Below are 27663 nucleotides of genomic sequence, written 5' to 3'. Positions count from 1 at the left end.
AAAAAATGCGTCTCTCCCCCAGTTACACCTGAGAAGCCATAGTTGGCTCTGGTTGGGGTGGTTGTAGATGGCTTTCACTGAATATAAAGACCTGGCCTTGAAGATGAGACAGGTTGCGGAGCCAGGAGGGCCCATCTAGAGATGGCTCAGGCGAGGAGGATGGTACAGGTGTACTGGAGGAACTGGGGGCCAGCTCTCCTGCAGCACAGGGTCCTCTGGTGTGAGGGGATTATGACCGACCTTGAATGTCAGACCAAGAAGTTTGGACCTTAGCAGCCAGGGAGCCATGGAAGGTTTTTGGGAGAGGACCAGTCAGGCCTGGTGATGGCTTTGACTGCTATATCCTGGGTGGAAAGCATGCTGGCCAGTGTCTCCCAAAGGCCTGCCATCAGCCACAAGCCCTGGCAGCTAGCAAGGGGCTGGGGGAGGAAGGAAGAGGGAGACAGCCCTTGTGGAGCAGCATGAGGGAGGATGCTGCCTGGAATCCCTCCCTCCCAGGTGGCTGAGCTTCTGCTTCTCTCCTTCAGATCCTGGTGAAGACTATGATACGGAAACGCTCCTTTGGGAACCCCTTTGAGGGCAGCCGGCGGGAGGAGCGCTCGTTTTCAGCGCCTGGAAACCTGCTCGTGTGAGTGTCTGCCTGTCTTTCTGTGGGGTGGGGAGCTGGAGGCTGAACACAGGGCAGCCCCGCTCAGCCCACTCTGCCTGGGCCCATCCCCGGAGCGGTACCATCTGGAAAGACCCAGACCAGACGCGTGGGTACACTGGGGAAGTCAGCAGCTGCTGGCGGTGGTTTCACCCACCCTGGGCTCAGCCTTCCTCCTTTTGCTGATAGCTCTTCCACCCTGAAGTTTTTCCTTTCTCGGGGGACTTGCACTTTAACCGGGGCTCTCAACAATCAGAAAGCACCTTTGTGGCCCCAAAGCAGGCTTGCTCGATGGTGGGGTTTTCGGCCCTGTGCTGGGTGAGCAAGCCAGTGTCATTCATGGGAGCCTACGTGTCATGGCAGAGCAGAGTCCTGCTCACAAGCGCCCTGGCAACAGGTCTATGATGCTGGTGTTTGGGGTATGAGTATCTCTGGGGTGGAGGTCTGGCATCCCATGGATCCCAAGTGTCCCTTCTCACTTCCCTTTTCCCTCCCCTCTGGTGATTCCAGCAAAAAACCAACCAGGGAATGGGAGCCCCTGTCTGAGCCCAAGGTAACACCTGCCTGCCTGCGCAGTAGCCTCTGCCGGGGCCTGGGGGCGGGGGCAGCTGCAGAGCACGGGGCATCCCCACCCAGGCGGACATTGTTTCCTGCTGTGCCCAGGTCCACCTTGGGCCTCTGGACACAGGATGAAAAAGAGGGGTATCCAGGGGCTTGGACCCAACAGTGGGCCGTGCATGTGAGCTGGGCTGTGGGTGCATGGCGCTGCACCCCGATGGCCTGTGAATTCACCCAATCAGGCACCCACATACGTTCAGTGCACGTCAGTGGCATTGAACTCTGTCACAGGACCCCTTGGCTGCCGCTGCTCTGGGTCGGTGTGGTCAGAGCACAGATCAGGCATACTGCACTCTGTGGCTGTCCCTTATGGCTCTCCAGCTTTGCCCTTTTCTGATGGGTTAAGGCCTAGCAAACAAGTCCCCTTCTAGCCTGCTGCAAATTAGTGTAAGAGCCCTCTGTCCCAGTCAGCCATCGCTCTTCCAAACTGTTACCAGCACCTCCCAGACAGATAAGCATGTTTGTCCCTGTAAGACTGAGGTGACACATACGTGGCACCCATTCTGCCACTCGTCCCCCCAGGGCCTGTGGCAGGGTAGCAGCCCCAGCACTGTTCCCACTGAGCCCAGTTTGCTACCTCAGCCTCAGCTGGGAGCTCCAGGCAGCCGTTTCTATGATTTAAAAGCAGCTTTATTGAGACATAATTCACATCACATACAATTTGCCCATTTAGAGTATATAATTCAGTGGTTTTTAATATAGTCACAGAGTTGTGCAACCATCAGTACAATCAATTTTAGAACATTTTCATTAGCCCAAGAAGAAACCCTGCACCCTTAGCTATCACTATCCAACTCCCCCATTCCCCAGCTACCATTAATCTAGTTTTAGGTTCTACAGATTTGCCCATTCTGGACACTTCATATAAATGGAATCGCACAGTATGTGGCGTTTTGTGTTTGGCTTCTTTCACTCACCATCATGTTTGCAAGGTTCATCTATGGTGGACATGTCAGTGCCTTGTTCCTTTTTATGGCTGAATAATATTCCATATCAAGGGACCACATTTGATTTCTATTCATCTGGTGATGGACAGTTTCTACTTTTTGACTGTCACGAATGAGTAACGTGGCCATGAACATTCCTGTACAAGTGGCAGCTTTTTCTATGTGTTAGCAGTTGGCTTATGAGAGGAAATTTATTAGCTCTCCATACCATAGGAGTTGGGGCTTATACGGTAACATAGGAGGAACGCTTGCTTGGCGATTATTTATCCTCTTCTGGAGCAGGGAAAGCAGTAATTAGCAATCCGTGCCAGTCATTGACAGCCTGAGAAGGCAGCCAGATGCTCCCAGACGTCTGTGCAGCCAGATAACAGGGTGGTCCCGCCTACAGTTTGAGCCGCACAGGGTGACGGGGAGTGGAAATGTAATGGGCTGGTCTTTACTTGGCCTTTGTCTTCTCAACCTCAGTTTTAGGGTTTGCCTCCCATCTGTGAGCCAGGCTGGCATTTTTGTTTTCTGTTTTTTTCAATGAGATCAAAATTGCAAGATACCAACAGACTGAGATTGGCCCAAAGAGCTTTATTGCCCTTTTATTCCCTTACCTGCAATCCCAGCAACACTTGGGGCTTACTTGCTCTTGCCCTCAGCCCCTGAGTGGGATGCTTTGGTAGTCCAGATGGTCCAGCACTCTGGAGCTCGTAGGCCTGAGTCAGTTGTTGGAGGCCTTGGTCCCACGGCCACCATCTGTCTGCAGCAAGAGCAGCCGGTAGGAGCAGGCAGCTGCTAGGGCAGAAACTGAGGACCCGTTTGGGCATCTAGTGACACAGCTCTCCTCCCCGGGAGACTTGACCCCTTCTTCTCTGGCAGAAACATAAAGCCCATGAGTGTGATTTTTAAACAAAGAGGGCTTTCTTCCTAAGAATGTACAGACATCACGTTTTCCTTTCTCTCGTGCAGGGGCAGTTTCCCTTCTGGCTAGGGGCACACAGTGCACATTTGCCCTGTGTGACAAGCCCAGTGGCTTCCCTTTGGGGAGGCAGCTTTGCCTGATGGTGGCAAAGGGTGTGGGCCTCTCCTTAGGGATTTTCCTTCACATCTCCCATCACTGCACATGTCTGTCACCCAGGCATCTCTAGCTGGGGTGCTTTGGGATATGGCTTCTCCAGGACACAGGGTCACCTTTCCTCCCACCACCTTGGTCTGTCCTGCACTGATGATTACATCGCCGAGAGGAGGGCCCTCCTCTCTATCCAAAGTGTCCCTTAGGCATGTGTGCTGGGGCAGTTCTGTTGACAGCTGTTTCCTGAAGGCTAACTATGTGCTAGGCCAAGCCCAGGCAGTCCCGCTCGCTGCCCCCAAGAAGGTCACTTGGTGACTGAAGACAAGTGTCATGGTTCCTGCCCTGCAAGAGCTTATAGCCTAAAGGGCACATGTGTGTGTGGGGTGGGGAGTGGGGGTGGGATGGGTGGGGCCGGGAGGGAGTTGAGATACCTAAAAAAAAAACCAGGCCGCAAAGTGGGGCCCACACAGTACTTACATGTGCCATGATTTTAGGTGTTAGGCAGATAGATTATTTTTATAGCTCCTTGCTATTTTTGGCAAACGATGTTGGTTTTCCATTTACAGAGGGGATACAAAGTCTCTTTTGAAAATTATATGTAAGGAAGAAAAAAGGGGACAGAATCTACAAGAAGAGGTTAAGTAAAGAACACTCCAGGCGGTGCGGGAACACGGAGACGTTGGGGCAGGGCTGCGCCAGTACTGCCCCAGTCCTAACGTAGGTTTTCTGTTCGCTGAGCAGGAAGCGAGGCAGCGAAGACGGCCTCCGGGGCCCCGACCCTCCCCCCGTGGGGGAGGAGGAAGTACTCTTGTGAAAGGCGGTCCCTGCGTGCAGAGTTGGGGGGCCCAGGCCCCCGGCTGCCGCGCACGCATGCATCGGCCGGATGAGGCGATGGAGTAGCCGCGGGACTGCGTTGACCTCGCATGCTGGCGTCTCACCTCTGGGGGTGCGCACCCTGCGTTTCCATAGCAGCATGTCCTACGGAAACCGAGCACGTGTGTAGAGCCTTGGCCGTCATCTCTGGTTGTGTTTTCGTTTTTCCTTTGTTGTTTTAAAGGGAACAAAACAAACAAATAAAGACTTGACTCCATGACGTCGACCTTGGCCGCTGGCTGGCTGAACGGGCGGGTGTGAGGAATTGCAGACCCGGAGTCCTGTGCATTGGGGGACAATTGCTTTTTAAAACGTTTTTATGCCAAAAATCCTTCATTGTGAACTCAGAACCATGCCACATATACCACGTGAATGTGTGTGGGGTTTGAAAATCGTGAAGAACTGGCAGAAAACTCCGGGGGCGTGGTCTGACACCACAGAGTGAAGTGGCTGCATTTGAAAGCCAGGGGATGCATGCGGTGTGACTTCTGCAAACCCCAAACGTCAACCCTCAAACCACACCACCTTCCAGAACCATGGACTCAGGAGTCAGGGTAGGGCTAGCCCTCAGTAGCTGCGTGGAGCTTTGATGCAACTTATTTGTAAGAAGGACTTGAACATTTTTCTACGACTAGAGTTGTCATCAGGAAAACGGAAAGGGCTTGACTTTTAATTGTTTAACAAGGGGGATTTTCCAACCCGAGAAGGGCATTCGGTGGTTGTGGTGGGAGAAGTTTCACGTTTGTGACAGCCACTTAAAACGGGTTTCTGAAAGAGTTGATTGAGCTCTCTTAGTAAATCTCTTGTTAAATTACAAAAACTTCAGGGTAATGTCTACACTTCCATGTACATTACATGGCTTAAGAGTAAACACAATTTTTCAATTCTCCAACTAGACTGAACTCCAGAGTAGTTCAGAAATTTAGAGCTTCCAGGATATAGTCCACAGCTTTAGGCATGTGAATGGAGTTAAATGCCAATGAAACCTATGCTTGTATATTAGCAGCTTAGCTTGTTTATAACCTGTGTATTCTAGAGACTGCTAAGGTTTTGTTTTCTTCTTAAATACTAGCTGAGTGCTATAGTTAGTGAAACACTTAGTCCAGTTCCTGGAGGGCCAGTTAGAAAATACTTTCATTTGACTGAAACACAAATGATCATCCTTACCAGCAAAGCTCTGTTAGGATCGACGTGAATTTCGGGTACCCATTGAGAGAAGGCTGTTGAAACCCAGAGCAGTCCTTAGGGTCCAGGGAACCAGGGCTTGGCATAGGGTGTTCCCTTCTGTAGCCCAAAGTCCAGAGAGAACAGGTTGATTTTTTTGACTTCCACCTAATATTGGGAAGTTTGGTTGCAGTTCAAGTGCAACTTCTTCCAGAGCCAAACATGGGTGAGTCTGAAGTTCAAGCGGTAAGAAACTGGAAGGACTTTGCCCCAGGAGATTCCCAGTGCTTTGTAGAACCTGGCTTGGCGGAAATAGTTACTGGGCTCGGATGTGCGTGTCTGTAGTTTCTGTCTGATCAGCGTTGGCACGAGGACTTGCAGAGACAGAGAAGGAAGGCCGTGGGCTCCCATGCCCGGTGTGTTCACAGAGCACCGGCGTTCGTGGCTTCCATAGATCTTTGTAAGCTCTTGAATGTCACTGGAGCCAGACTTCCTGCTATCTTATAAACAGTACAGAATTAGGGACTGCTGGTTTCCTAGAGCAAAGGCCACCGTCTGATGAAGGTTCCTCTCGCCTGCTGTCTTTCTTTTTGTGACCTAGTACTTCCTCTTGCCTTCCTGCACTTGTTTAAATTTATGGGCTCCGCCCCTTCCGGGAGCAGAGGGGGGTCTGGTTAGTTTGCAATAAGCACCTTGCAGTAGTTAAAGCCAGGGGGTCCTTAGTTTTGGTCCCAGCCTGTCTGTGTGGACTGTGGCCTGGCTGAGTGGCTCGCCCGGGGAGGCTGGGCAGCACGCAGAGCTTCTGCAAATCTCCTGTGTTTACATGACCGCATCGGGCAATGCTATTTTTCCCGCACGACACTCTCCAATAAGGTTTCCTATGTGGAATGCCAGCCATCAGGCAGCATCCAGCTGTTCAGGTGGGTGGGTTGAGGGAGGTCCAAGTTCATAATGTTTTTGTTTTGTTTTGTTTTTTTACAAAGAAAGCTGTGGAAAGAAACCGCCACCCCCAAAAAGTATAAGCAGAGCGGGCTGTAACACAAAGCATTAACTACCACTCTCTTGGAGCACAAACATTGATTTTATAAAAGCCAGCTCTATCAGGAAAGGGGAGAAGCTGTTAGGAGCAGCTTTATCAGGTGAGCAAAAAGGGACCCATTAGTTTCTTCCATTGCTGGCTTATCTGTGGGTCCAATTTGGTGTAAGCAACCTGTGGCCTTGAAGGAAGCACAGGTGCTCTCCACATCTTTCCTCTGCACTGTTCTACTTCCCCCATCTATTCCGTAGGCTTACCAGTGGCTCCCATAAAGCCTTATCTAGCCCCTTGTCAGCACTAGGGGCTGGAGAGGCTGTCTCCCCACTGGTCCAGCCTTTCCCGTGAGTTAGGGCTCCCATCCTCAAAGCCTTTCTGGGAAAAGAAGGTGAATACCTCTGCATTTAGACACATAGGCTCGACCTGTCACTCTCACCCATCTTCCAAAGGGGAGCTTCACGTTGCCAGGGGGGGAAGAACGATGACCTCCACTTGCTTCTAAGGTGCTAGGGATGGTTTCAAGGTTGTCAGTTCCCATCCTCTCCCCAGCTTTACGGGCTGAGTTTTGTGGGGCTGCTGACTGCTATTCTGTGATTGATTGATTTATTGCCCGATGCTTCTGTTTATTCCTGATCCTTTCTACTATGCATTTTCCTTTTATCAGGTGTACAAAGTTAAATACTGTGTATTTATCACTTAAAAAAATACATGAACTTAAGAGAAAAATAAGCCTTTGGTGTTTTTCCACAGATGTTTAAGCTTCTCTGTAAACTTGAAATAAACAGACAGCAAAATGGTGCAAAGCCTGGGCCTCTGGGATTTTTCTGTGGGTCGTTGTTGAAGTCAGTGCTCTCTAGGACGTCTGTCCTCATGTCTGTTTTCCTTCCTTAGGCTGACGGCGAGATCAGATGCCCGTCAGGGCTACTGTACCCAGCATTACATTATTCGTTGCTAATTTAAGCATGTTCTAGTTCGTGTCTCGCGACTCAAAGTGTGGTCCCCGGACCAGCAGCAGCAGCATCACCTGGGAGCGGGTTAAAAATGCAGATCCCCAGGCCACACTTGAACAAGATTTCCCAGGTGGCTCACCTGCACGCTGAAGGCTGAGGAATCCTGCTCTAGCGGGCAGGTAATTGCTAGATTCTTCATGAGGAGACCAAACCTGTCGGAGCAGTTTTAATCACACATTGAACAGGTCCTGTGGGCAGGCATGCTACATGACCCTTCATCCCATGTGGTAGGTATTAACCCCATGTTAGGGGGCCTCTCCTGTAAACACGCTCAGAAAAGTGAAGTCCTTTGTCCTAGGGCTCTGTGTGAGTTTTGTCAGCAGAGCCAGTGTGCTGGAGCGCCTCAATGGGCACTGGTTTTCATGGCGTCTGGGGACCGTTTTAGAATGGATGCTCTCTCTGGACGAGAGGCTGAGTGGTTTCCTGCGTTCCACTGTCAGTTTAGCCCTGGGCATCGCCTCACTGGCTTCGCACCCGTTTTCAAAGGACAGCAGATGCAGTCTGCAAGATTCTGGTTCCATGGCTGCAGAAACACAACACTGAAACTGGCCTCTGCGAGTTAAGAGCAGGTGTTCCTGTTAGAGACCCCACTGGGAACCTGATGAAAGCTAAAAGAATGCACACAGGTACATCGCTGGGCAGCGTTCTGGAGGTTTCAGAGACTCCCAGAAGCCCATCCCTAGATGCAAGGTGGAAAGACCCCTACTTAAGAGGCAGCGCCAGGGAGCCAACAAGTGGTGCAGCTGAACGCAAGATGATTTTGGTGAGTAAAATACACAATGCCACCCCCACCCCTCACCCCATACTGGCGTTAGCGTTCTATCTTTCAAAAGGGGAGGCTAAAAGGAGTCTCCCCCACTCCAGTAACCATCAATCCTTTGCCTGCAAGATCAGAAGCCATTTCTAAAAATTCCAGCTCCATTTGACCAGTGTGTTCAAGCAGGCATTATTTAAAAAGCCAGCATGAATCAGATTTTTCAAAAGGGTTCAGTAAACTCCCCCCTCCCCCCCCAAGCAACAAAAGCCCAGGTTGGTCATTTATCCAACAGAAGCAGAGCACTTTAAAAATAAACGTTCCTTTAGTATTTGGAAATGAATTCGTGATGAAGGGGAGGGCAAGCTACTTTCTTAGGGGAGTTCCTGAACACCTGGTGCAGAAATAAGTTGGTGTGAAGGCTAAGCTAGAAATAGCTTCATTAACCTTTCAAACTGGTGACAAGGTAGGTGTAGGTGGTGCTGCTTTTGGATGGAGACTTCTGGAAAGCAAATGGGGAGAGGGGAGGATAAGCCGTGTTCATGTTACCTGAAATTGTGTTCCACTCCCTAGAGTGGAGCACAGGTGAGGCAAGTTGTCACAATAGGAAAAAAATCTTGTAAACTCTACAAGAAGACCAAAGTTCTTCAGCCTTGAAGAGAATGTTAAAAATAGGGGGGAAAATGCCTGAACTCCAGCAACGAACTGTTTCAGGAACCTTTTCTGAGCACAGTGAGCTGGGACAACAAATGGATTTACGGTCAAAATAAAAGACAGTAGAAGGAAAGTTGTAGCTCATGCTATGAAACCACACAGACAAAGATGAAGAAAATCATTTGTTTTAATGTTTGGTCCTCTGTTGTCTCAAGGTAGCTCTTCTCAAAAGAGAAACACGAACTCCGCCTCCCGGACACAGTCTCTGGGGAAAAGGAAGAGCAGCGCTTTTTGCTGCTGCGAGTCAGGTGACCCCCAGGTGTCCTTGCTTTCTGTATAAAGCACTGGAACGAAGCTGCTGGGCCTGTCTTGCAGGGTCTGTAGAGGGGACCTTGAGGAAAGCCGGCCCTGGAGAAGGCCCCACCATGCAGTCACAGCAGTCACTGCCCTCGGGCCTTAGCTCACCGGAAGGACCCCAAGTTGAGAGAACAACAGAGTCAGCCAAGGACAGACCAGTAACCCACTGCAGAGTGCTTTCCTATGCAAATCCTACAACACAAAATGGGAAGAGCTGGGCAACCTGGAAGTACTTGTGGAGTGGAGACTGACTCAATCTGGAACTTTCTCTGGGTTGCCATGGCAGCCTTTTCTCCTTTCTCTTTGCTCTCCACTGCTGTGATGAGAGCTGTGAGGAGCACGGCTGTGGGGTCAGCATCACCGGTCTGTCTCACTGATGATAGACTGCAAAGAACGATCAGCTTATTGTTAATTGACATGGATAAATGTACATCTACCTTGCACTGCGCGCAGGCAAGCCTGGAGCACTTGGGGCAGGCGAGAGCCAGGCGCTTTTCCTGAGGATTTTGGACAGCCCTTCCTAACCGCGTGTCCGCAAGTGGGTCCTAGTGCAGTGGTCTCAAAGCATGGTACCCAAGCCCACTTGTTATGTGAGGCAAATTTAAGCAGTATGTGGACATAGATTTTGTCATAATATTCATTATCATAACTAAGCTGAGATGTCACTCATGAAAATGAGGCTCAGTTTTAAAGAGGGAGTCGATTTGAAGAAATGTATGAAGTAAACACTAGCACAGATGGTCTAGAAATGGAGCAGATGACAAGTGGCGTGTGACTGCCTGGGCTGATGACACACCTCCGTAGCACCAACCTGTGTATTTGGACTGTCCTGCCTGCGGAGTTCAGGAGGTGGCCTACCTGCTCATAATCTTCCACATATTTGTATTTCTTCTCCCGATAGTAGAATCTTTTCTTCATGCAGTAGAGGACTATGATGTCACACAGCACTGTCGCCTGCGTGTAGCACAGGGTGAGAAAGAATGAGCCAGGATGCTTTAGTCCATTACTCCCACAAAGTCTGGAATCTTTCAAAGAAAAGAAAGCCTCCGCCATCTCCCGGGAGAAGGCTAGGCCCTGAGGGGCACGGTCTTCAGGAAGGGAAGGTGGGCAGGCACGATGGGGTAAAGGGAACAAGCCCAGAGGGTAGAGGGGAAGAACCAGGCAGTTAGCTGAGGGGCTCAGTGCGCTGTGCTAACGACCGCTGAGGAGGCCCCAGCCCCAGGGGCACAGACGGAGACGTCCACGTCACTCACCACGCCTAGGAGCGCCAAGCCTGAGCCAACGTTGATCATGGTTGGGATAATGTCAAATTTCCCAGCCTGCACATGACGGGAGAAAAAAAAGAAAGAGTTGCATGGGGTGGGCGAGAGCAGATGAAGCGTGGGGACGGTCCCCTGCCCCCGGCCAGCCTAGAAGAGGACTAACGGTCTGCACGACAGGACTCAGTGGCCAGGCTACCTTTCCAAACACAACGATGTCAAAGCGAATGCCGTAGGCCTTGATGAGCGTGCGGTGCTCGTTGCCAGTCAGGTCACTGTAGTACTTGGCAAACCTGGGGACAGGAGGACAGGTGAGAGGACAAGGCACAGGCCAGCGTGAGACAGTGGCTGGACCCAGCCTTGGGCCGGATGAGGGATGTTCTGGTGGAAGCCTCGCCAGGCCCTCGCAGAGTTGGCACTGGCCACAGATTCACTCTGCCTGCTGGAGATGACCCTTGAGCATTTCGGGGACTCTCCCGGCTCACAGGCCAGGCAGCAGCAGGGTAGCTCTTGACAAAGAGGGTGCCAGGGCCCCAGGGCACAGGACGAGCTCCCTGCTATTATCACGATGGCTTCAGCCAGAACTTGCTCTAAATGTCCTTCCTTCCTGGCGACTGAGCCACCTGCCTCTCTCAAGGACAAGAGGACGCGGCCAGCAGCAAGTTCCAAGACTGGGGGGGAGGGCGCGCACACCAGTCATGAAACACAGCATCATCATCGGACATTTTCTTTCTTAATGAACCAGTGATCCATCCCTGGGTGAATGGATAAATAAAACGTACATTTTCACAATGGGATATGATTTGACCATAATCAGAGATGAAGTGCTGATGAGTGCTGCAAGGAAGACCCTCAAAACATGAGGCTACGTGAAGGAAGCCACACAAGGCACCTTTTGTATGATTCTGCTCACATCAAAGACCAGAACAGGCAAATCCATAGACACAGAAAGTAGACTAGTAGTCGCCAGGGGCTGGGGGAGATGGGGCAGCTAAAGGGGTGATGGGAATGTTTTGAGGTGATGAAAATGTTCTAAAATTGACTGGGGGTGGTTGCACAACTCTGAATGTACTAAAACGATTGAATTCCACACTTTAAATGGCTGACCTGTCTGGTATGTGAACTCCGTATCAGTAAAGCCATTACGTAAAAAACACAAGGGGAAGTGGTGGGGGGAGGACCATAAAACCTGACACTATTTGTTGCCCTGTGTTACGCAGGGGATCCACCAGGAGCCTAAACTCTCGCCCATGATCAGTCCTGCCCACAACTTCCACGTTGTGGTCCAGGCCTGGGGGACTCAGGTGGGCCTGATGCTAGCAGAGGTCAGGGAGATGGGTGTCCTCGTGAGGGCCCCATCGGCTTCTCTGTTCTGGGGTTCCAGACCAAGCTTGAGGTTTTCCACAGTGGCTTCCATAAGAACTGTGTAACAGCAGAGATAGAGCAACACAGATCTAACTCCCTACTAGGAAAAAATTCAAGTATCTGCCCTTCTATCAGTGACCAGATGGTTCAAAAAGAAAAAAAAAAAGACAGCAGATCCTACATACCTGCATTTGATTCCGTGCGTCACCACTAGAGGGCGACAAATGCAACATAAAAGCACCACTGACCTCCAGTGGCCCCTCGTGGGGCCTACTTTTAAGACTGGCTATGCGTGTGAAGGACACAAAAGGCATATGAAAGTGTACGTGGCTACAGATTTTACTGCCTCAAGAAAGTGGCAGATGTGACCCTGGCCCCTTGCCCTCTCATCAGATTACCAGCTGTACTGGGTTAAATATTATCCCTCCAAATTCATGTCTATCTGAAACCTGTGATTATGACCATACTTGGAAATGGGTCTTTGCAGATGTAATTAGTTAAGATGAGGTTATTAGGATGGGCCCTGAATCCAATATGACCAATGTCCTTATAAGAAGAGAAGACACAGAGACAGACACAGGGGGAAAGGCCATGTATTGACAGGAGTGATGCGTCTACCAGCCAAGGAATACCAAGGATCGTGAGGAGCTACAAGAAGCTGGAAGAGGCCAGGAAGGAGGCTGGTCCTGCTAACACCTTGATTTCGGGCCTCTAGCTTCTGGAACTGTGAGAATAAATTCCTGTTGTTGGAGCCACCCAGTTTGTGGTAATCAGTTACAGCACCCTAGGAAACTAATACATAGCACTTTCAGCAGGAAAATACCAGCTGAAGGCTTTTCCTGAGGCTAAAACCTGAATCCTCTGCACATTGGAGATTCCGGGGGGCAGTCTCAGTCTTTGAGAAACTAATTCCTGGGTCAGGCCCCAGACGCCTTGGGGCTGGAGGGTCACAAGCTCACCCACTCCTCAAAATGAGTGAGCAGACATGCTGGCTGAGGCTGGCTCGAGAAAGCTAAAGCAGCCAGCCTATCTTGGCTGCTTTGAAAATTGTCTCAACCTGTTTCTTAAGGAAAGGAAGACCCTCGCAGGCCAGGATGCCACAGGCACAAGACCCCGCTTGGAACACTGTCCCTGACACATGGCTTTGCCACCTGCCCTGGGAGGCTGCCTGAGTGCTGGTCTTTGGTGGGCGTGGATTCCCCCACTCGGCAGTGATCCCACCACCGTCACCCCAAACACATGAGGGCCCAGGCTCACACCCACCTGAAATTGTAGCCGGGGGACACATTGTGGTCCATGTCCCGGGTGTCCAGGCGGCGGAAGGAATACTTGGGCAGGCAGTAGGAGGCGGCTATGTCCAGGTTGCAGTCCCATCTGATCTGGATGCCCATGATGCCTCCCTGTGGGTTGCAAGCAGGGGCAGAGGAAGCTTTCCTCAGAGCCCGTTCTAGAATGGAATGCGTCGAAGGCTGTGTTAGAAAAGCCAGGGCCTGTGTTTACCTCGACAGCCATGTCCTGGAAGCTGTGCCCTGCCGCCTCCACTATTTTGCCAAGACGGAATATGGGGCAGAAAGGATCTGTTGTCGCATTATAAATGCATGATTTGAGGTAGGTGGTGGTGATGTTGGGAAGAATATTCCTCCTAAAGTCGGGAGGAAGCAGAAAATAAAAGCAAGGAAAATCTTAAAAAAAAAAAGAGCCAGAAGTTTCTCCAAGACACTGGTGAACCCCCACCGCTGGCCACGACTTACTTGCTGAAATTAAATTTGGGATACCAGATGTTGTTCTTAACCAAAAGGGTGAAGTTTTCTGCAGCCTTTAAAAAAGCAGGTCTGAAAAAAAAATTACACTGTTAATTATAACATAGTGTTATTGTTACTATAAGTACAAATACATGTACACTCACATACCTATGGAATATTTTTCAAAAGCATGTACATAGGTGTCTTACAATGTCATTGTCAAAAAAACAGTGAAACATTTCTAGCATTTTCTGCTGTCCTCTGCATAAACACTAGGTCAAGAAAGGAGACTACAGACCAAGCCTTCCGGATTCTTCCTCTCATGGCCTCTTGCCCAAAGCCAAGGGAATTGAAGTGCCTGAGGAACTGCTAAGGAGTGGCCTTGCTGGAAGTCACTCAGCTGTTGGGGTTCAGGGAAATGCTCAACAGACCTGGTAAATTCACCTATTGGCTGGATCCTGACCTCTCAAAAATATACAAAAAGCGGTGTCCGCTGGCCCACAGCTTCCTCAGAAGTGCCACATCAGTTCCTGGCTGACAATACGAGTGGAATCTGTCCCCAAGGGGACCCCACTTCTTTGATGGATTTCTACAGGAGAATCTGGCACTGTAGGCTGACCCCTCAATGGGGGAGGCCTCCCCTGACCCAGATGCAATCTTTGAAAATTAGAAACAAATCTTCCCAACCCTGAGACTGGAGCAGGGCCAATGACAGGACCACACAACAAGGAGGGGTGAGTTTGTCAGCACTGCTGACAGCTAAAGACCGTGACCTAAAGACCAGCTAAACACACATCTCTGGGGGCTTCAAATTCTCTCATCCTCGTATCCAGGGGATGGATTGTATCAGGGTTTTTCAAACGTTTGTCACCCCTCTACCATAACCTTTCCCCTATGTCTGTGCATCTCGCATGCAGTACTTTCAGTGGCATTTAGCACATTCACACTGTTGTGCAACAATCACCTCTATCTCATTCCAGCACATTTTCATCATCTCAGAAGGAAACCGCGTACCCATTAGACAGTTAACTCTCTGTTCTCTTCTCCTCTCAGGCCTCTAGCACCACCAATGTACTTTTCTGTCTCTGAATTTATTCTGGATATTTCATATGAATGGATGTTTCATATGCGGTCTTTTGTGCCTGGCTTTTTTCACTTAGCACCATGTTTTCGTGGTTCATTCATGTGGGAACCTATTCCTTTTTAGGGCTGACTAATATTCCATTGTGTGGATGGAGCACAATCCAGCTCTTCATCTGTTGATGAACATGTGGGTTGTTTCCACCTTTAGGATCAACTCACTTTTTTACCGACATTCATTTTGAAATGAAACTTTCCATCTTGGCCATAAAAAACATCATTTGCCACAAGTTAAGAGATCATGGTTCAAATAAACATAGCAAAGTCAAAACAGTGTTACTAACAGTTGTAGTTAAAATTATTGTCTGTCCAAGGTGCTGATGAGGGTGGGGGCTTGTTCTTTATGAGGAATCAATTTAAGGCACTGAGAACTATTTCCTGTTAGTGAGTTGCAATTGACAGAGTCCTAACACAGAAAGTTTATCAAGACAAACACTGACCCACCTCACCACTGATGGTTGCTGCCTTGTGGTTGAGAACCACCCCAGGGAAGCCCGACTCCAGACACCAGAAGCACAAGACCACAGCGCACAGGCTTCACTCACACCCCTGCTGCCTTCCCTCCGGCCTGAGAACCAGAGTTTAGGGCACTTCTTTCCCCTGGTCAGGACTCACTTGGGTACATGTGTGTCATTCTCCACCGGGCACCAGGCTTCCACCTCGCACGTCTTCACAGTCTCATCGAACTGCACGCATCTTCCTGTTGTGACTCCTACAGGGGCAAGGAGGACCCAGGACCACAGGTGGGCGCCTGTTTTCTACTTTTGTGAAGTAGAGAGTGGAAGCCTCACCGTAGCATTCTATGCAATCAGTCCTGAGCTATTCCAACTCTGGGATTTTGTGTCCAAAAATTGGAATTGGAGGACAAGGGCTGCCTGAGTTCTAGGCACATCTGTTTTGCCGATTGCTGATACCAAGCCACAGCATAGGGCAAGATCTGCAATGGCTTCTGGGGCACAGATGGCAGATGACTGTCGAGACGGTCCTGCAACATCTCAATTTGGATATCAGGCTCCCCCAGGTCATGTGAAGGCACTGGGGGCACAGGGGGGATTTCTTTATCCTGAGATTTCTCTACCAGGGGAGCCCACAGGTAAGGTTGGGGCTGCCGTCCCCAGGCTGAGCGTCTGCTGAGGGATTGCAGCCACGTGTTCCTACCATTGCTGTGGGTGCCTGTGGAGCCCGCAGCACAGTCAGCATCTGACTTACACACCGTGGTCTTATCTGGAATCTGGAGAAAGAAGAATGAGAGGAAACAAGTTCTACGTGGTCCGGCCCCAGTCACAGTAGGTCAGGCGTGGAGAAGGGGGTGTGAGGCCAGAGGTTCTTCCCAAGAAGCTGCCTACCTCCGGACAGAGGCCCTGGGTCTGGTTCAAGGTGATGATCATGTTGGTCATGATGAAGAGGGAGTTTTCCTCCTGCAGAGTGGGCAGAGGGGGGAGAACGCTGCTGTGTTACTTTTGGAGGAGTCAAGCGAAGCCACAAAGAAACCAGGACGTTCACTTAGCAGGACCGTACCTTTCACTTCTCCCACATGCCATGCAGAAAAGAATGAAAAAAACTGATCTTATGGTCTCCCCTGCTCTCCTAGGAGAGTTTATAACCGAACTGAAAACGGGGACTCCGACAAATACTTGTGTACGCATGTTCACAGCAGCATTACTCATCCGAGCCCAAAGGTAGAAACAACCCGCATCTATCGACAGACGAATGGATACAATAATTGTGGTCTGTATCTATACGTGGAATATGAGAAAGCCATCAAAAGGAAGGAAGCACTGACACGCACTACAACATGGATGAACCTCAAAAGCGATGCTAAGTCAAAGAAGCCAGTCACAAAAGACCACGTGTTGAAGGATTCCACTGCTACGAAGTATTAAGAAGAGGCAAATCCATAGAGACAGAAAGTAGATTAGTGGTTGCTGTGGGGTGAGAGGGAGGGTAGAGTGGGGAGTGACAGCTTAATAATAACCAAAGGGGTTTCCTTTGAGGGAGATGAAAATGTCCCGGAACTAGATTGAGGTGATGGTTATGTGCCTCTGAGTTTTTCACTTTGAGATGATTAACATTATGACATATGAATTTCACCTCAATTAAAAAAAAAGTCTATCATCTAAAATGTTTCCCTAATAAAGTCTGACTTGTTGAAGGAAGAGCCAACAAGTGCTCAAAACATCTTCTGTCAACTGGATGATCTCGGAGGCACGAAAACAGGAGGCTTTAAAGGTCTCACATTTGGCTGGTTTTCTTCCCTAACCAGAATTAAAATAAATAAAACATTCTAGAGAAGACTCAGTCAGGGTCAGCAACTGACACTTGTCCCTTTGAGAAGGTTCCATTTTTCTCATAAGTAGGAAGGGGCCAGATGATTCATTTATTAGAATTTCTAACAAATTCAAGAGCAATTTGCTGAGACTAAAGAATTGCTAATCATGTCTTCCCAGTATAAGGAGTAAGACAAAGACCCCAAAGATTCTAGCTGGACTCCCCCTCCTCGGGCGCTTCCATTCTAAAATGAAATGCCAGGAGCTTTCTCTGGGCATCTCAAAGTCCTGGGAAGACAGGAGCCAGTGCTGGGAGCCACCTGGGGGATCGCAGTAACTCGCGTACCAAGGGGTTTGTAGGTATCTCCACCCCCAGGTCTGACAAGGTGGTGGAAGCTTTGGGAATAGCTGGCATTTTCCAGAGAAAGACCCAGAACAAACCATGTTGGGAGACGAGGAAATGACCACCAGAGGAGGCGTGAGGCCCGAGTTTCTCTCTCCTGGCACCTGTTAGATTCCCAGGTGTTCCATATGTAAACACACTATTATTTACCTGGTGTTTACAGAAGGCTGCTCCTACGCCTCTCCTGAGTTAGATACGGACAATTCAATATGGTTTACTTTTTCTTAAGTTTAGGGAAATTTCAGTCTGGAAATGAGACAAGTAGATGTGATACAAACAAACGTTTGTGTTCCACTTTGCAGAAGCCAAGGACGTCATGAAAGCTCATGAAGAAAGCCTTGTGGAACTCACACAGCCCCCAGCCCAGATCCAAGATGGAAGGCAGAGTTGCTGCGTGTTCCTTGCCACTGAGGGGCAGAAGCCGGGGGCCCGTATCCTTCCTTGGTTCTAGTAAATAGACTGAGTGATATTCCCAGAGCTTGCCAGGACGAGGCCGTGCCTGCATAGGAAGCAGAGGTCTCTGTTGAGACAGGTACAAGCCAACAGGACCAGCTGCCTCCCGCCAACTACAAATCCCTTGTTCCATTTGACCTTTGTGGCTCATTAGCTCTGTCTTCTCTCTGAGAAATCCTGCAAGACCCTTCTCTTGAGAAGGCAGGGAGAAAAGAACAGAAAATGAACACACTTGAAGAAGGAGTTGCTGAAGTCCTTGCTTTCCCTTGCAGAGCCGTGCTGACAGCTTCCCTGCCTTTAGCCACCGTCACCCTAGCACATAAGCCTTCCGGAGGGGTATGTTGGGGTTTGGCCGTGTGGACCACAGCCATTACCAAGGTGAAAGAGAGTCAATATTTAACTGGGAGCTTTGTGGACTAACAGACTAGAGCCTAAGATCCTGCATCAAACATTTTCTTGCCTTTGTTCCTGATGGAATCCTGTGCGGGTATGTTTGTTTCCTTCTTGTTTGGCTTTTGCTCTCTAGTTGCTGTGAAAGTTTTCAAGACTATCTGAAGAGGTTTACCTTGTGGCTTTACAACCAGAAAGCAAATACAAAATGTGGAAACGTGTTATTTCCACCGGAATTTTTCCCAGGAGTTAAGACATTTGTCTTTTCACCTTTCAGGGCTTGAGACAGACTGAAATATCCATATGAAAAGCTTTCTGTGTTTTAGGCCAGCCATGTTCTAGAGCTAAAGAAACATAGCTGATTGAACGTGACCTCTTAGATCGTAAGCCAAAATCTATCTGTACTGCTTTCTTGGATGAAAACAGTCTGGGCACTGGTGACGTTAGAACGCTGGCCATGCCAATCATTAAACAGGTGTGCAAAGTCAGCAGCGAGAAAGGAGCTAACGAGGGGCTTTAGGATTAAACAGATACAGCGGGCAGCATACCTGAGCTGGAATTACGTAATCGGCCACATCCCAGATCCGGAATCCCAGGTCAGAAGTGTTGGTCTTAGTCACGCCCTTGGCTTTGGTAGTAACTGAGCTGACAACAGAGTCCATTTCCTGGTAGCCCTTTTCCCACACAAACACCCACCTACAAAATAAAACAGGCCTCTTGAATCGCAATTAGGATTTGATGTATTTAAGTTGATGTTAGGGAGCTTCTGATAGCCAGAGGCTGAAGGTACCGCATTCACTAATTATGTGACTTTGCAAAAGCTGCTTAACTTCACGGGGGGGTGGGAGTCGGGGCTCCATTTTCACTTCTGTAAAATAGGCAGAGCACCTAAACCACACGGTGGTTTGTGGGAAATTAATGAGATGATGCAAGTAAAGCACTTAGCGCAGTGATCAGCACAGAGAAAAATGCTCAATGAACGCTGTCTTTATTAGATATTTGAGCACTTTGAATGCACTATGACCTGCAGAATCACGAAGAGATAATATAATAAGTTATAATAATAGTCACCATTTGAGTGTTTCTAGGTGCCAGGCACTGATCTAAATTCATCATCTGTATTAACTAATTTAATTGACTACTTTGTAAAGCAGGCATCATTATCTCTATTTTACAGAGAAGGAAACAGACACAGAGAGATTAAGTCCCTTGCCGAAAGTCACACAGCTAGTGAGTGGCAGAGTCAGGATTGGATTTCAAGCCTTCTGACTCGGAAGCCTCTTCTCTTGCTCTCTATGCAATTCCCCCCTCTAGCAAAAGACACCTTTCAAATAGCTTCCTTCATTTTTTTTTTTTTAAATTGGGGAATACTAGGGAACAGTGTCTTTCTCCAGGGCCCATCAGCTCCAAGTCGTTGTCCTTCAATCCAGTTGTGGAGGGTGCAGCACAGCTCCAAGTCCAGTTGTCGTTTTCAATCTCAGTTGCAGGGGACGCAGCCCACCATCCCATGCAGGAATTGAACTGACAACCTTGTTGTTGAGAGCTCGCGCTCTAACCAACTGAGCCATCCAGCCGCCCCTCCGGCCGCCCCTCCGGCAGCTCAGAGGCAGCTCGTTGTCTTCAATCTAGTTGTGGACAGTGCAGCTCACTGGCCCATGTGGGAATCGAAACGGCAACCCTGTCGTTCAGAGCTTGCGCTCTAACCAACTGAGCCATCCGGCTGCCCCTCAAATAGCTTTTTAGAATCGTTATTTTTCCTCCATGAATTCAAGTCACATGTATGCTTCTTTCCTCTGAAGTGGGGACATTACTATTAGTATGAATAATTAAAAATCTAAAGGCATTGACACATGATGGTTAGGACACTGGAAAACAGGCTGAAGCCAGGGGATCTCCAGTTTATGTCTCAGCTCCACCACTCACTAGGCATAACTTTGGCCAAGCTGCTTAACTACTCTGTGCCTCAGTTGCTCCCATCTATAAGATGGGAATGATAACAGGACTTCATACACAGGAGTGTTGTTGGGAGGTTTTATAAGTTAATGCATGTCAAATGCTTAGAACAATGTTTGTGAGTCACCACCTGATGGGGGTGGGGGGCTGGGGGGAGGGCTGAAATTGGCCATGATGGGAATATCCTACACCATGGAAATTGGCCAATACTTCAAATCAGAACTCTTCCCCACCAGAGCTATTGATAATCATCTACTAGTGGCTAGTATTGTTGTTATTTTTCTACAGTCAAGAAATGCTAGCATCCCTCTCCCCGCCTTATAAGCCCTAGATGCTGAGACTTCAGAAATTCACTGGTTTTGGTTACTTTTTATGGGTTTGTCTGATCTGAGCAGTCTCCAAATTCATTGCCCATCCTAGAGATGGCCTTTTCCCCTACCAAGTCCTCTTCTTCAGGGAGTCTAGGAATTCAGCTGCAATATAAGCTTCCCTTGAGTTCTAGTTGGATACATCGAAGTTTAGGGCAGGAAGGTCATTATTATTTTACTACTAGTACAGTGAGTTGCTAAATCAGACACATTGTTTCATACAATTTCCTTATCGTGTGATTATAACAGAATTAGTTAACTGAGAAATGCATGTTCATCTTTGTTTGAGGAAGGACTGCTGTAGGTCATGAAGATGAACTGGATCCGGAAATTAAGAGATGAGTTAAAAAAAAAGCCCTTAATTTAAATCCTGAGTCAGTTTTGATCATAGCAAGATGGATGAAAGCAAAGCATTTACCACTTTAAACATTCTCATCATCCAGGTAGATTCCACTTCATGGGAACCCTAGAAAGCTGTGCTGCCCAAGAGAAATATAACACGAGCCACATATGTAATGTAAACATTTCTAGTAGCTATGTTAAAAAAACAAAAAGAAACATGTACAATTAATTTTAATAATATATTTTATGTAACCCAATATATTTTAACATGTCAATATAAGATATGTTAGTGTGATATTTTACTGAGGTTTTTTTTTTCGTACTATGTCTTCAAAATCCAGTGTGTATTTTACAGTGATACCACATCTCCATTTGGAGTAGGAACATTTCAAGTGCTCAATAGCCACATGTGACTAGTGGTTACCATATCGCACAGTGCAGATATAGATACAGTACTCCCCCTTTATCTGCTGGGGATATGGTCCAAGACCCCTAGTGGATGCCTAAAACTTCGGATAGTACCGAACCCTGTATATACCATGTTTTTTCCTATAGATACATACCTATGATAAAGTTTAATTTATAAATTAGGCACAGTAAGAGATTAATAAAATAGAACAATTATAACAATGTACTGTAATTAAAATTATGTGAATGTGGTCTCCCACTCTGACAACCCATCTGATAACTGAGATGGCTACTAAGTAACTAGCAGGAGGGGACATATATAGCATGGAGACCTTGGATAAAGGGATGATCATGGCCCAAGTAGAATGGAGCAGGGCCTTTGAGATTTCATCATGCTACTCAGAACGGCGTGCATGCAATTTAAAAGTTATGAATTGTTTTTCCTGAAATTTTCCATTTAGTATTTTCAGACTCTGGTAACTAAAACTGTGGAAAGCGAAAGCATGGATAAGGGGGGACTAACTGTAACTTCTGCAGTCTAGAACTTTGTGGGTACCCTAAGGGAGATGTAAACTGATCCTCCCATAAGCATCAAAAGCCAAGAGGAAAAAGCTGTATGAGAGCGCCTGGTTCCAAACGCTTGAGGTCCAACTCAGCAATGTGAGCTTCGTTAACCAGCTAGTATTGGGTCTCAAAATTTAAGGGGTCATCACAATCACTGGAGGGGTGAGGAGTTCATGACAGGACTTAATGAAACTTAAGTCCAAACCTAGGGGTTGGCTAGGTGGTTCTGATGTAGCGTCCACAGCTGGAAATCCATTTTATTGAATACTGTCAGTATCTACTGCTGCTGGGCTCAGAGATGTTAGAGACCAAACCTGCCTGATCAGGTGAATTCCCTTGGGCAATGTTAACAGATTCCAAGCACCCACCCCCAGGTTACTTTTAAACAATTCCTCAGGTGAGTCTCTCATGATCAGGTAGATCTGGGAAACACTAGGACGCTAGTTCCCCAACTTTGCTGCACATCAGAATCACCTGGGTCGTTGGTCATACTCTATAGCAATGAAATCAGAAGGCCTGGGGATGAGAGCCAGCAGTCGGTGATTTTTAAAGATTCCCAAATGGTTCTATGTGTAGTTTGGGGACCACTGCATTAGGCCTTTTAAGAAAAGGAAAGACTGAGCAGATAACATCTGTCAGCTCAGCAATTGTAGACACCATAATACCCCAGGCTGACCTTGAAAGCAGGCCCAATTGGTAAGTTAATTTCCACCTCCTCTCTCGAGTTTTATTAAATTGTAAGAGGTGCATTCAATTACAATTAAACATTTGGTGAGGAATGTGATGGCAGGGCATATCTACGCTAAGAGGGCAGCATCGGGAGTGATGAGGCTAACGGCAGGTACGTACCTATACCAACAACGCCACAAACCGAAGGAAGTGAACGTTAAATGCTTTTTGGAAGTATGACCTCTCGATTATCTTGGGTTACCACATGGTGCTGAAAGGACAGAACCGGAAGCCACAGACCCAAAAGGAACCATGTGGAAATCACAAATCTTGGTTTCTGTCAGCAGATCATCAGAATGGGAAGTGAGTCACAGATTGAGACGTTTCGGGGGTGGGGGGGAAAGCGCTCCCCCCATTCCCAGCCAATGGACATCATGGAGCAGATCAGAATGACAAGAAGCAGGAAAGGTGAGGATGAAGGTCTAGCTAGGCTTTGCCCTTAAAATACAACAGCAAAGCAGTCTCCTGGCACAGAGCCAGTTCCTCCGTGGGGTCCCAGGAGGGGTGTCACCGGCCTCGGGTCGCTACCCCCTGGACCCCACCTGGAGGGCGCCCGCCGGGCTCACCCGATGACCTAGGTGAGGATACGCAGGCGCACGGCGAGGACCCGAAGGGGGCAGTCCCCCGCGATCGGGTTACCCTGGTCCCCGGACCCCACGGGGTCGCCGCCCACCGCCGCGCTCACCCGATGACGTAGGCCAGGATGAGCAGCTGCACCGTCCGGTTCATGAGCCCGACTTTACGGCTGCGGATGAGCACGATGCGCGGCGTGTCGTACTCGAACAGGAAGGCCGCCAGCACCGAGCAGCAGCCCGCCATGGCTGCGCCCGCCGCTGCCGCAACGCCGGGGCTCGGCTCTCTGGGCCCAGCCTCGGGACCCGCCGCCTGGCTTCTCCCGGGAGCCCCGCCCATGCAGCCCAGGCGGCCGGCGGCGCCATCATCCGCGGGGGGCGGGGCCGGAAGGAGGCGGAGCGGGCCCTCGGGGGAGGGGGCCGGGCGGAAGGCGTGACGTCCCCCTCGGGTATGAGCGATGCCTCTAGCGGGCCCGGGGAAAAGGGGCGACGAAAGACCCTCTCAGTGGGACTGGGGTCCGTGGGGAAGGGGTGACTTCCCCGTTGGGGACGAATGACCCCCCTCAGGAGCCGGGTGGGGGAGTAATGATTCCCTCAAGACGGCCGGCGGGTATCAGCGACGCCCCCAAGTGGGATGGGTTCTTCCGGGAAGGAATGACCTTCCTTTCGGGTACAAAATTACCCCTTCAGGAGGACCGGGGAGGACAAGTGACCCGCCCCCCTGAGAGGGGCCTGGGGACGGGATCACTCGATCCCCTCAGGAGGGCTGGGGAGAATGAATGACCCTCTTTGAGGAGATGGAGCCCTCAAAGAGAGTGACCTCTCCCTCGGGAACGGGTTACCCCCTCAGGGATCTAGTTCGAATCAAGGGTAATGCGCGACCCCCCTTAAGGGGTCAAGAATTTACGGAGGATGGAAGCGGGGGCGTGCGGCGGGCGTGGGGGCAGCTCAGGAGAAAGAGAGATCCCTCTGGAGGTCCAAACGTCAGGCTTTTTATAGGGGACGGGGAGAGCCAGGGGCAGCGCTGCCATCTCAACCTCTGGGGGGAAAGCCTACATACCAGGTGCCCTAGGAGCCCTTGGCTGGAGCCACACAGCCTGTAAAATGCCCCTCTTGGTTTTGAAGCCAGGCCACTTCCTACTCCAAATGCTTCCTTAGTTACAGGACAGGGAAGGAAGCAGCCAGAGCTAGGGAGGGTGTTTCTGTGGCCATCCTTTCAACTGAAAAAGGCTTATCACAACTTTAGGGAGAAGTGGAAACTAGAGGGGAAATGGAGAAACAACTCGCTTCCACTTCCTGAACATACTTTCCCACGTTTGTTCACTTCCTTCAGGTATGTTTTCATAGGTATGTTTTTCACTTAGCAAGTATTAATCAGCACCTTCTATATGCCAGGCACTGTCCAATAATCAGAACAAGCCAAAAGATCTTGCCTTCATGGAGTATAAATACTAGCAGATAATTGTGTATAAAATTTTAGTTTGTAATAATAGTCAGTGAGGTGCTTTTCATTTCCTGATTCACACCACTCGTTTTCCATGTTACTGCAGACTCATCGTAATTATCATTTTAAGTCTATGGACTGTTTCTTCCAGAGGGTATGCTGTGATTTCCCTAACTGCTTTCATCTGATGGCTTCTAGTATGTGGATCCTATGCGTAATATTTGATACAATATTTTAGTTCATTTCTTGGATGTGAGATTCTTAAGCCACATTACCTTGTTTTTCCAAACATTAAAAATTGAATAATAAGAAAATTTGCAGAAAACAGCATCTGACTCAAGAGATAGAATTGTTGAGTTAGAGGGAGGAACAGAGCTGCCACCTACCTTAGGCCAAAATGGTCTCAGCACAAACTGGTGCCAGGTTAAGTGGGATTTTATTCATTCATGTGGTAGATATTTACTGAGTGCCTGTTGTGTGGTTGGCCGTGTTCTTGATAGGAATATGAAGGTGAATAGACATGAAGTCTCTACCAAAGTGGAGCTTGCTGCCGTTGGGAGGGCTTACATTTTATGTTGAAAAAGAAAACCCAGTCTCTAATTTCTCACTGGAAGGAGACCTAAAAATGCTTTTCCTTAAGAGTCAAAACACATTTCCATCTCTCATTAATTCTTATCCCATAGTGATGAGTTGGTCCCAGCCTTACAAATATTGAATTTAAATGGTTTGCTTACATTTTGAAACAAAGCTGGTTAAGAGAAATATAGAAGTACAAGTTTTCCTAAATTATTAGTTGGTAATATAGCTTTAGGTCCAGAAAAGCTGCTCCTAAAAATTGATTAGGAAAAGAAGTTATTTCATTTACTCTCTTGCCCTTAAGTTATCTCTTTAAAAAAACAAAGAAATAAAAACCAAAAGTACTTGAGGTACAATTGACGTACAATAAATTGAACATATGTAAAGTGTACAATTTGATAAGTTTGACATGTATACACCCATGAAACCATCACCACAGTCAAGATAGTGAATATATCCAATGCACTGTCCAGAATACTCTTAGTTTATATAAAGTGAAATTAACTGATGATTGCAGTTGGGACTTTTCACATACACACATCTTAACCTCATTCAGTTTATATTGTAGTATGTTTGACTGAGTGTAGTCAGTTATTGAGCAACCTTGGGAATTTAGTTTAAAAAGAAATAAGATTTAGTTTAAAACATAAATTAAGGTGCCAAGATGATTCAGTGAGGAAAGAATAGTTTTTTCAACAAATGGTGCTGGAGCAACTGGATATCCACATATGAAAAGATCAAATTGGACCCCCTACCTCACACCATATATAAAAACTCAAAATTGGATCAAAGACCTAAATGTAAGAGTTAAACTATAAGACTCAGATGAAAATATACGTGTAAATCTTTGGATTAGGCAATGGTTTTTTAGATATGACACCTATAGCACAGGTGACAAAAAAACACAGATAAATTTGACTTCATCAAACTTTAAAACTTTTGTGGTTCAAAGGACACCAGCAAGAAAGTGAAAAGAGAATCCACAGAATGGGAAAAATATTTGCAAATCATATATCTGATGAAGGTCTAGTATCTTAAATATCTAAAGAACTCTTACAACTCATCAATAAAATGACAACCCAATTAAAAATGGGCAAGAGATTTGAATAGACATTTCTACAAAAAAGAAACACAAATGGTCAATAAGGACATGAAAACATGTTCCGTAGTCACTAGGGAAATGCAAGTCAAAATCACAATGAGATACTTCATCCCACTAGCATGGCTATAATCAAAAGGGACAATCAAAAAGATGACAACGCTGTGGAGAAATTGGAAGCCTCATACACTGCTGATGGGAAAGTAAAATGGTACAGCCACTTAGGAAAACAGTTTGGCAATTCTTTAAATACAGTATTACCATATGACCTAGCAATTCTACTCCTAGGTATATACCCAAGAGAATTTTAAAGATATGTTCATGCAGAAACTTGTACATGAATATTCATAGCAACATTATTCCTAATAGCTAAAAAGTGGAAATAACTTAAATATCCATCAACTGATGAATAGATACATAAAATGTGGTATATCTATACAATGGAATATTGTTTAGCCATAAAAAGGAAAACACCGATACATGCTACAGTGCATGTGAACCTTGAAAATGCTTTGCTGAGTGAAAGAAGACAGTCATAAAAGGTCACATATTGTATAATTCTGTTTATATGAAATGTCCAGAGTAGGCCAATCCACAGAGACAGAAAACAGGTTAGTGGTTTCCAGGGGGAGAGGGGCATTGAGAATGGGGAGTGATTGCTAAAGAATATGAGGTGTCCATTTAGGATGATGAAAATGTTCTGGAAGTTTAGTTGTAGAACCTTTGTGAATATACGAAAAGTCACTGAATTGTACACTTTAAAAGGGCAGATTTGATGGTATGTAAATTATATATCAAATTACGAAAAAGAAATGGAGTAGACAACCAAGTCCTCAGGAAAAAAAACAAAGTACATGCCACAAAATAATGGGGCCAAACCTCATGTTCTTTCTTCATGGGGGAACACTGCAGGCCCTCACACAGGGCTTATTTGTCTGTTACATAAAGTTCTAACAGTCTGGCTTATCCAGTATCGTTTGTTGTATGTTAAGCCAGTTCGCTGCAACATCCTTCCTCTAAAAACTGCCCTTCGTCAAGGAGATGGCCCCAGCAGAGGTTTTTATTCTATGGGACCTTATCAATTGAACCACAGAGGGAACCTGACCCAAACAGGGTCATTCTGATTCTCTCCTCTGGGACTATTGTACCGGGAGAGAGGCAGCACTTTGTTCTCTGCCAATTACTGGAACTGAGTTGAGTAACCTCAGAGATTGTGGCAGAGTCATGTTTGTAGAGAAGCCAAGACAGGGACTCTGCAGAAGCAAAAGAATGAAACAGACGGCAAGGGAGACAGAGGTGAGAGAGACTAAGGAAATGGCCTCTGGTTTTTGCTGAGTTTCTACTTCCTGGTTATCTTCTCTTGGTTTACCTTGGCTCTTAAGATACCTTCATACCCTTATAATAAATGTTCATTTTTTTCCTTAAGCTGGTAAGCTTCTGAAACTGGGAATTGAAAATCACTTTGGGTACAGTGCT

General features: G+C 47.7%; 3 protein-coding genes across 18 annotated transcripts in view; 2 read left to right on the top strand and 1 right to left on the bottom strand.

The window, feature by feature from the left end:
* CAMKK2 (calcium/calmodulin dependent protein kinase kinase 2) overlaps window positions 1-7142 on the top strand; it is a 46963-nt gene extending 39821 nt beyond the window's left edge. For 2 of the 4 annotated variants that reach the window (XM_074321759.1, XM_074321757.1), the window contains 3 exons: window positions 528-628; window positions 1157-1199; window positions 4010-7142. In XM_074321759.1, the coding sequence (XP_074177860.1) occupies window positions 528-628; window positions 1157-1199; window positions 4010-4168 (303 nt within the window). In that variant the 3' untranslated portion in view covers window positions 4169-7142. The remainder of the gene's footprint in view (window positions 1-527; window positions 629-1156; window positions 1200-4009) is intronic. The other 2 variants (XM_074321760.1, XM_074321758.1) reach the window with 1 other exon arrangement.
* Window positions 7143-8925: 1783 nt separating this feature from the next.
* P2RX4 (purinergic receptor P2X 4) lies at window positions 8926-23408 on the bottom strand. Its single transcript, XM_019733952.2, has 12 exons — window positions 23182-23408; window positions 18681-18828; window positions 15966-16037; window positions 15778-15850; window positions 15235-15331; window positions 13489-13569; window positions 13238-13379; window positions 13001-13137; window positions 10572-10665; window positions 10367-10432; window positions 9972-10067; window positions 8926-9497 (listed from the first exon to the last, which is right to left on the bottom strand). Exons 1-12 carry the CDS (start codon window positions 23406-23408, stop codon window positions 9471-9473), a joined length of 1260 nt encoding a protein of 419 aa, XP_019589511.2. The 3' UTR covers window positions 8926-9470.
* IFT81 (intraflagellar transport 81) overlaps window positions 22768-27663 on the top strand; it is a 148338-nt gene continuing 143442 nt past the window's right edge. For 3 of the 13 annotated variants that reach the window (XM_074321753.1, XM_019733941.2, XM_074321747.1), the window contains exons 1-2: window positions 22768-22904; window positions 24315-24401. The gene's annotated coding sequence lies outside the window, so the exon portion shown is untranslated. The other 10 variants (XM_074321750.1, XM_019733939.2, XM_019733943.2 and 7 more) reach the window with 5 other exon arrangements.

This window comes from Rhinolophus sinicus, linkage group LG16 (assembly GCF_036562045.2).
Source record: "Rhinolophus sinicus isolate RSC01 linkage group LG16, ASM3656204v1, whole genome shotgun sequence".
NCBI lineage: Eukaryota > Metazoa > Chordata > Mammalia > Chiroptera > Rhinolophidae > Rhinolophus > Rhinolophus sinicus.
This window is presented reverse-complemented; position numbering and strand designations above follow the sequence as displayed.

Bases quoted from the DNA above. Each gene is read 5' to 3' on its own strand.
- P2RX4 (XM_019733952.2), bottom strand. From the start codon at position 23,408: ATGGGCGGGGCTCCCGGGAGAAGCCAGGCGGCGGGTCCCGAGGCTGGG. The intron at 15,851-15,965 runs GTAGGCAGCTTC...TTCTTTCTCCAG, and splicing joins CCCAGGGCCTCTGTCCGGAG to ATTCCAGATAAGACCACGGT. The intron at 9,498-9,971 runs GTAGGCCACCTC...CGTTCTTTGCAG, and splicing joins ATGTGGAAGATTATGAGCAG to TCTATCATCAGTGAGACAGA.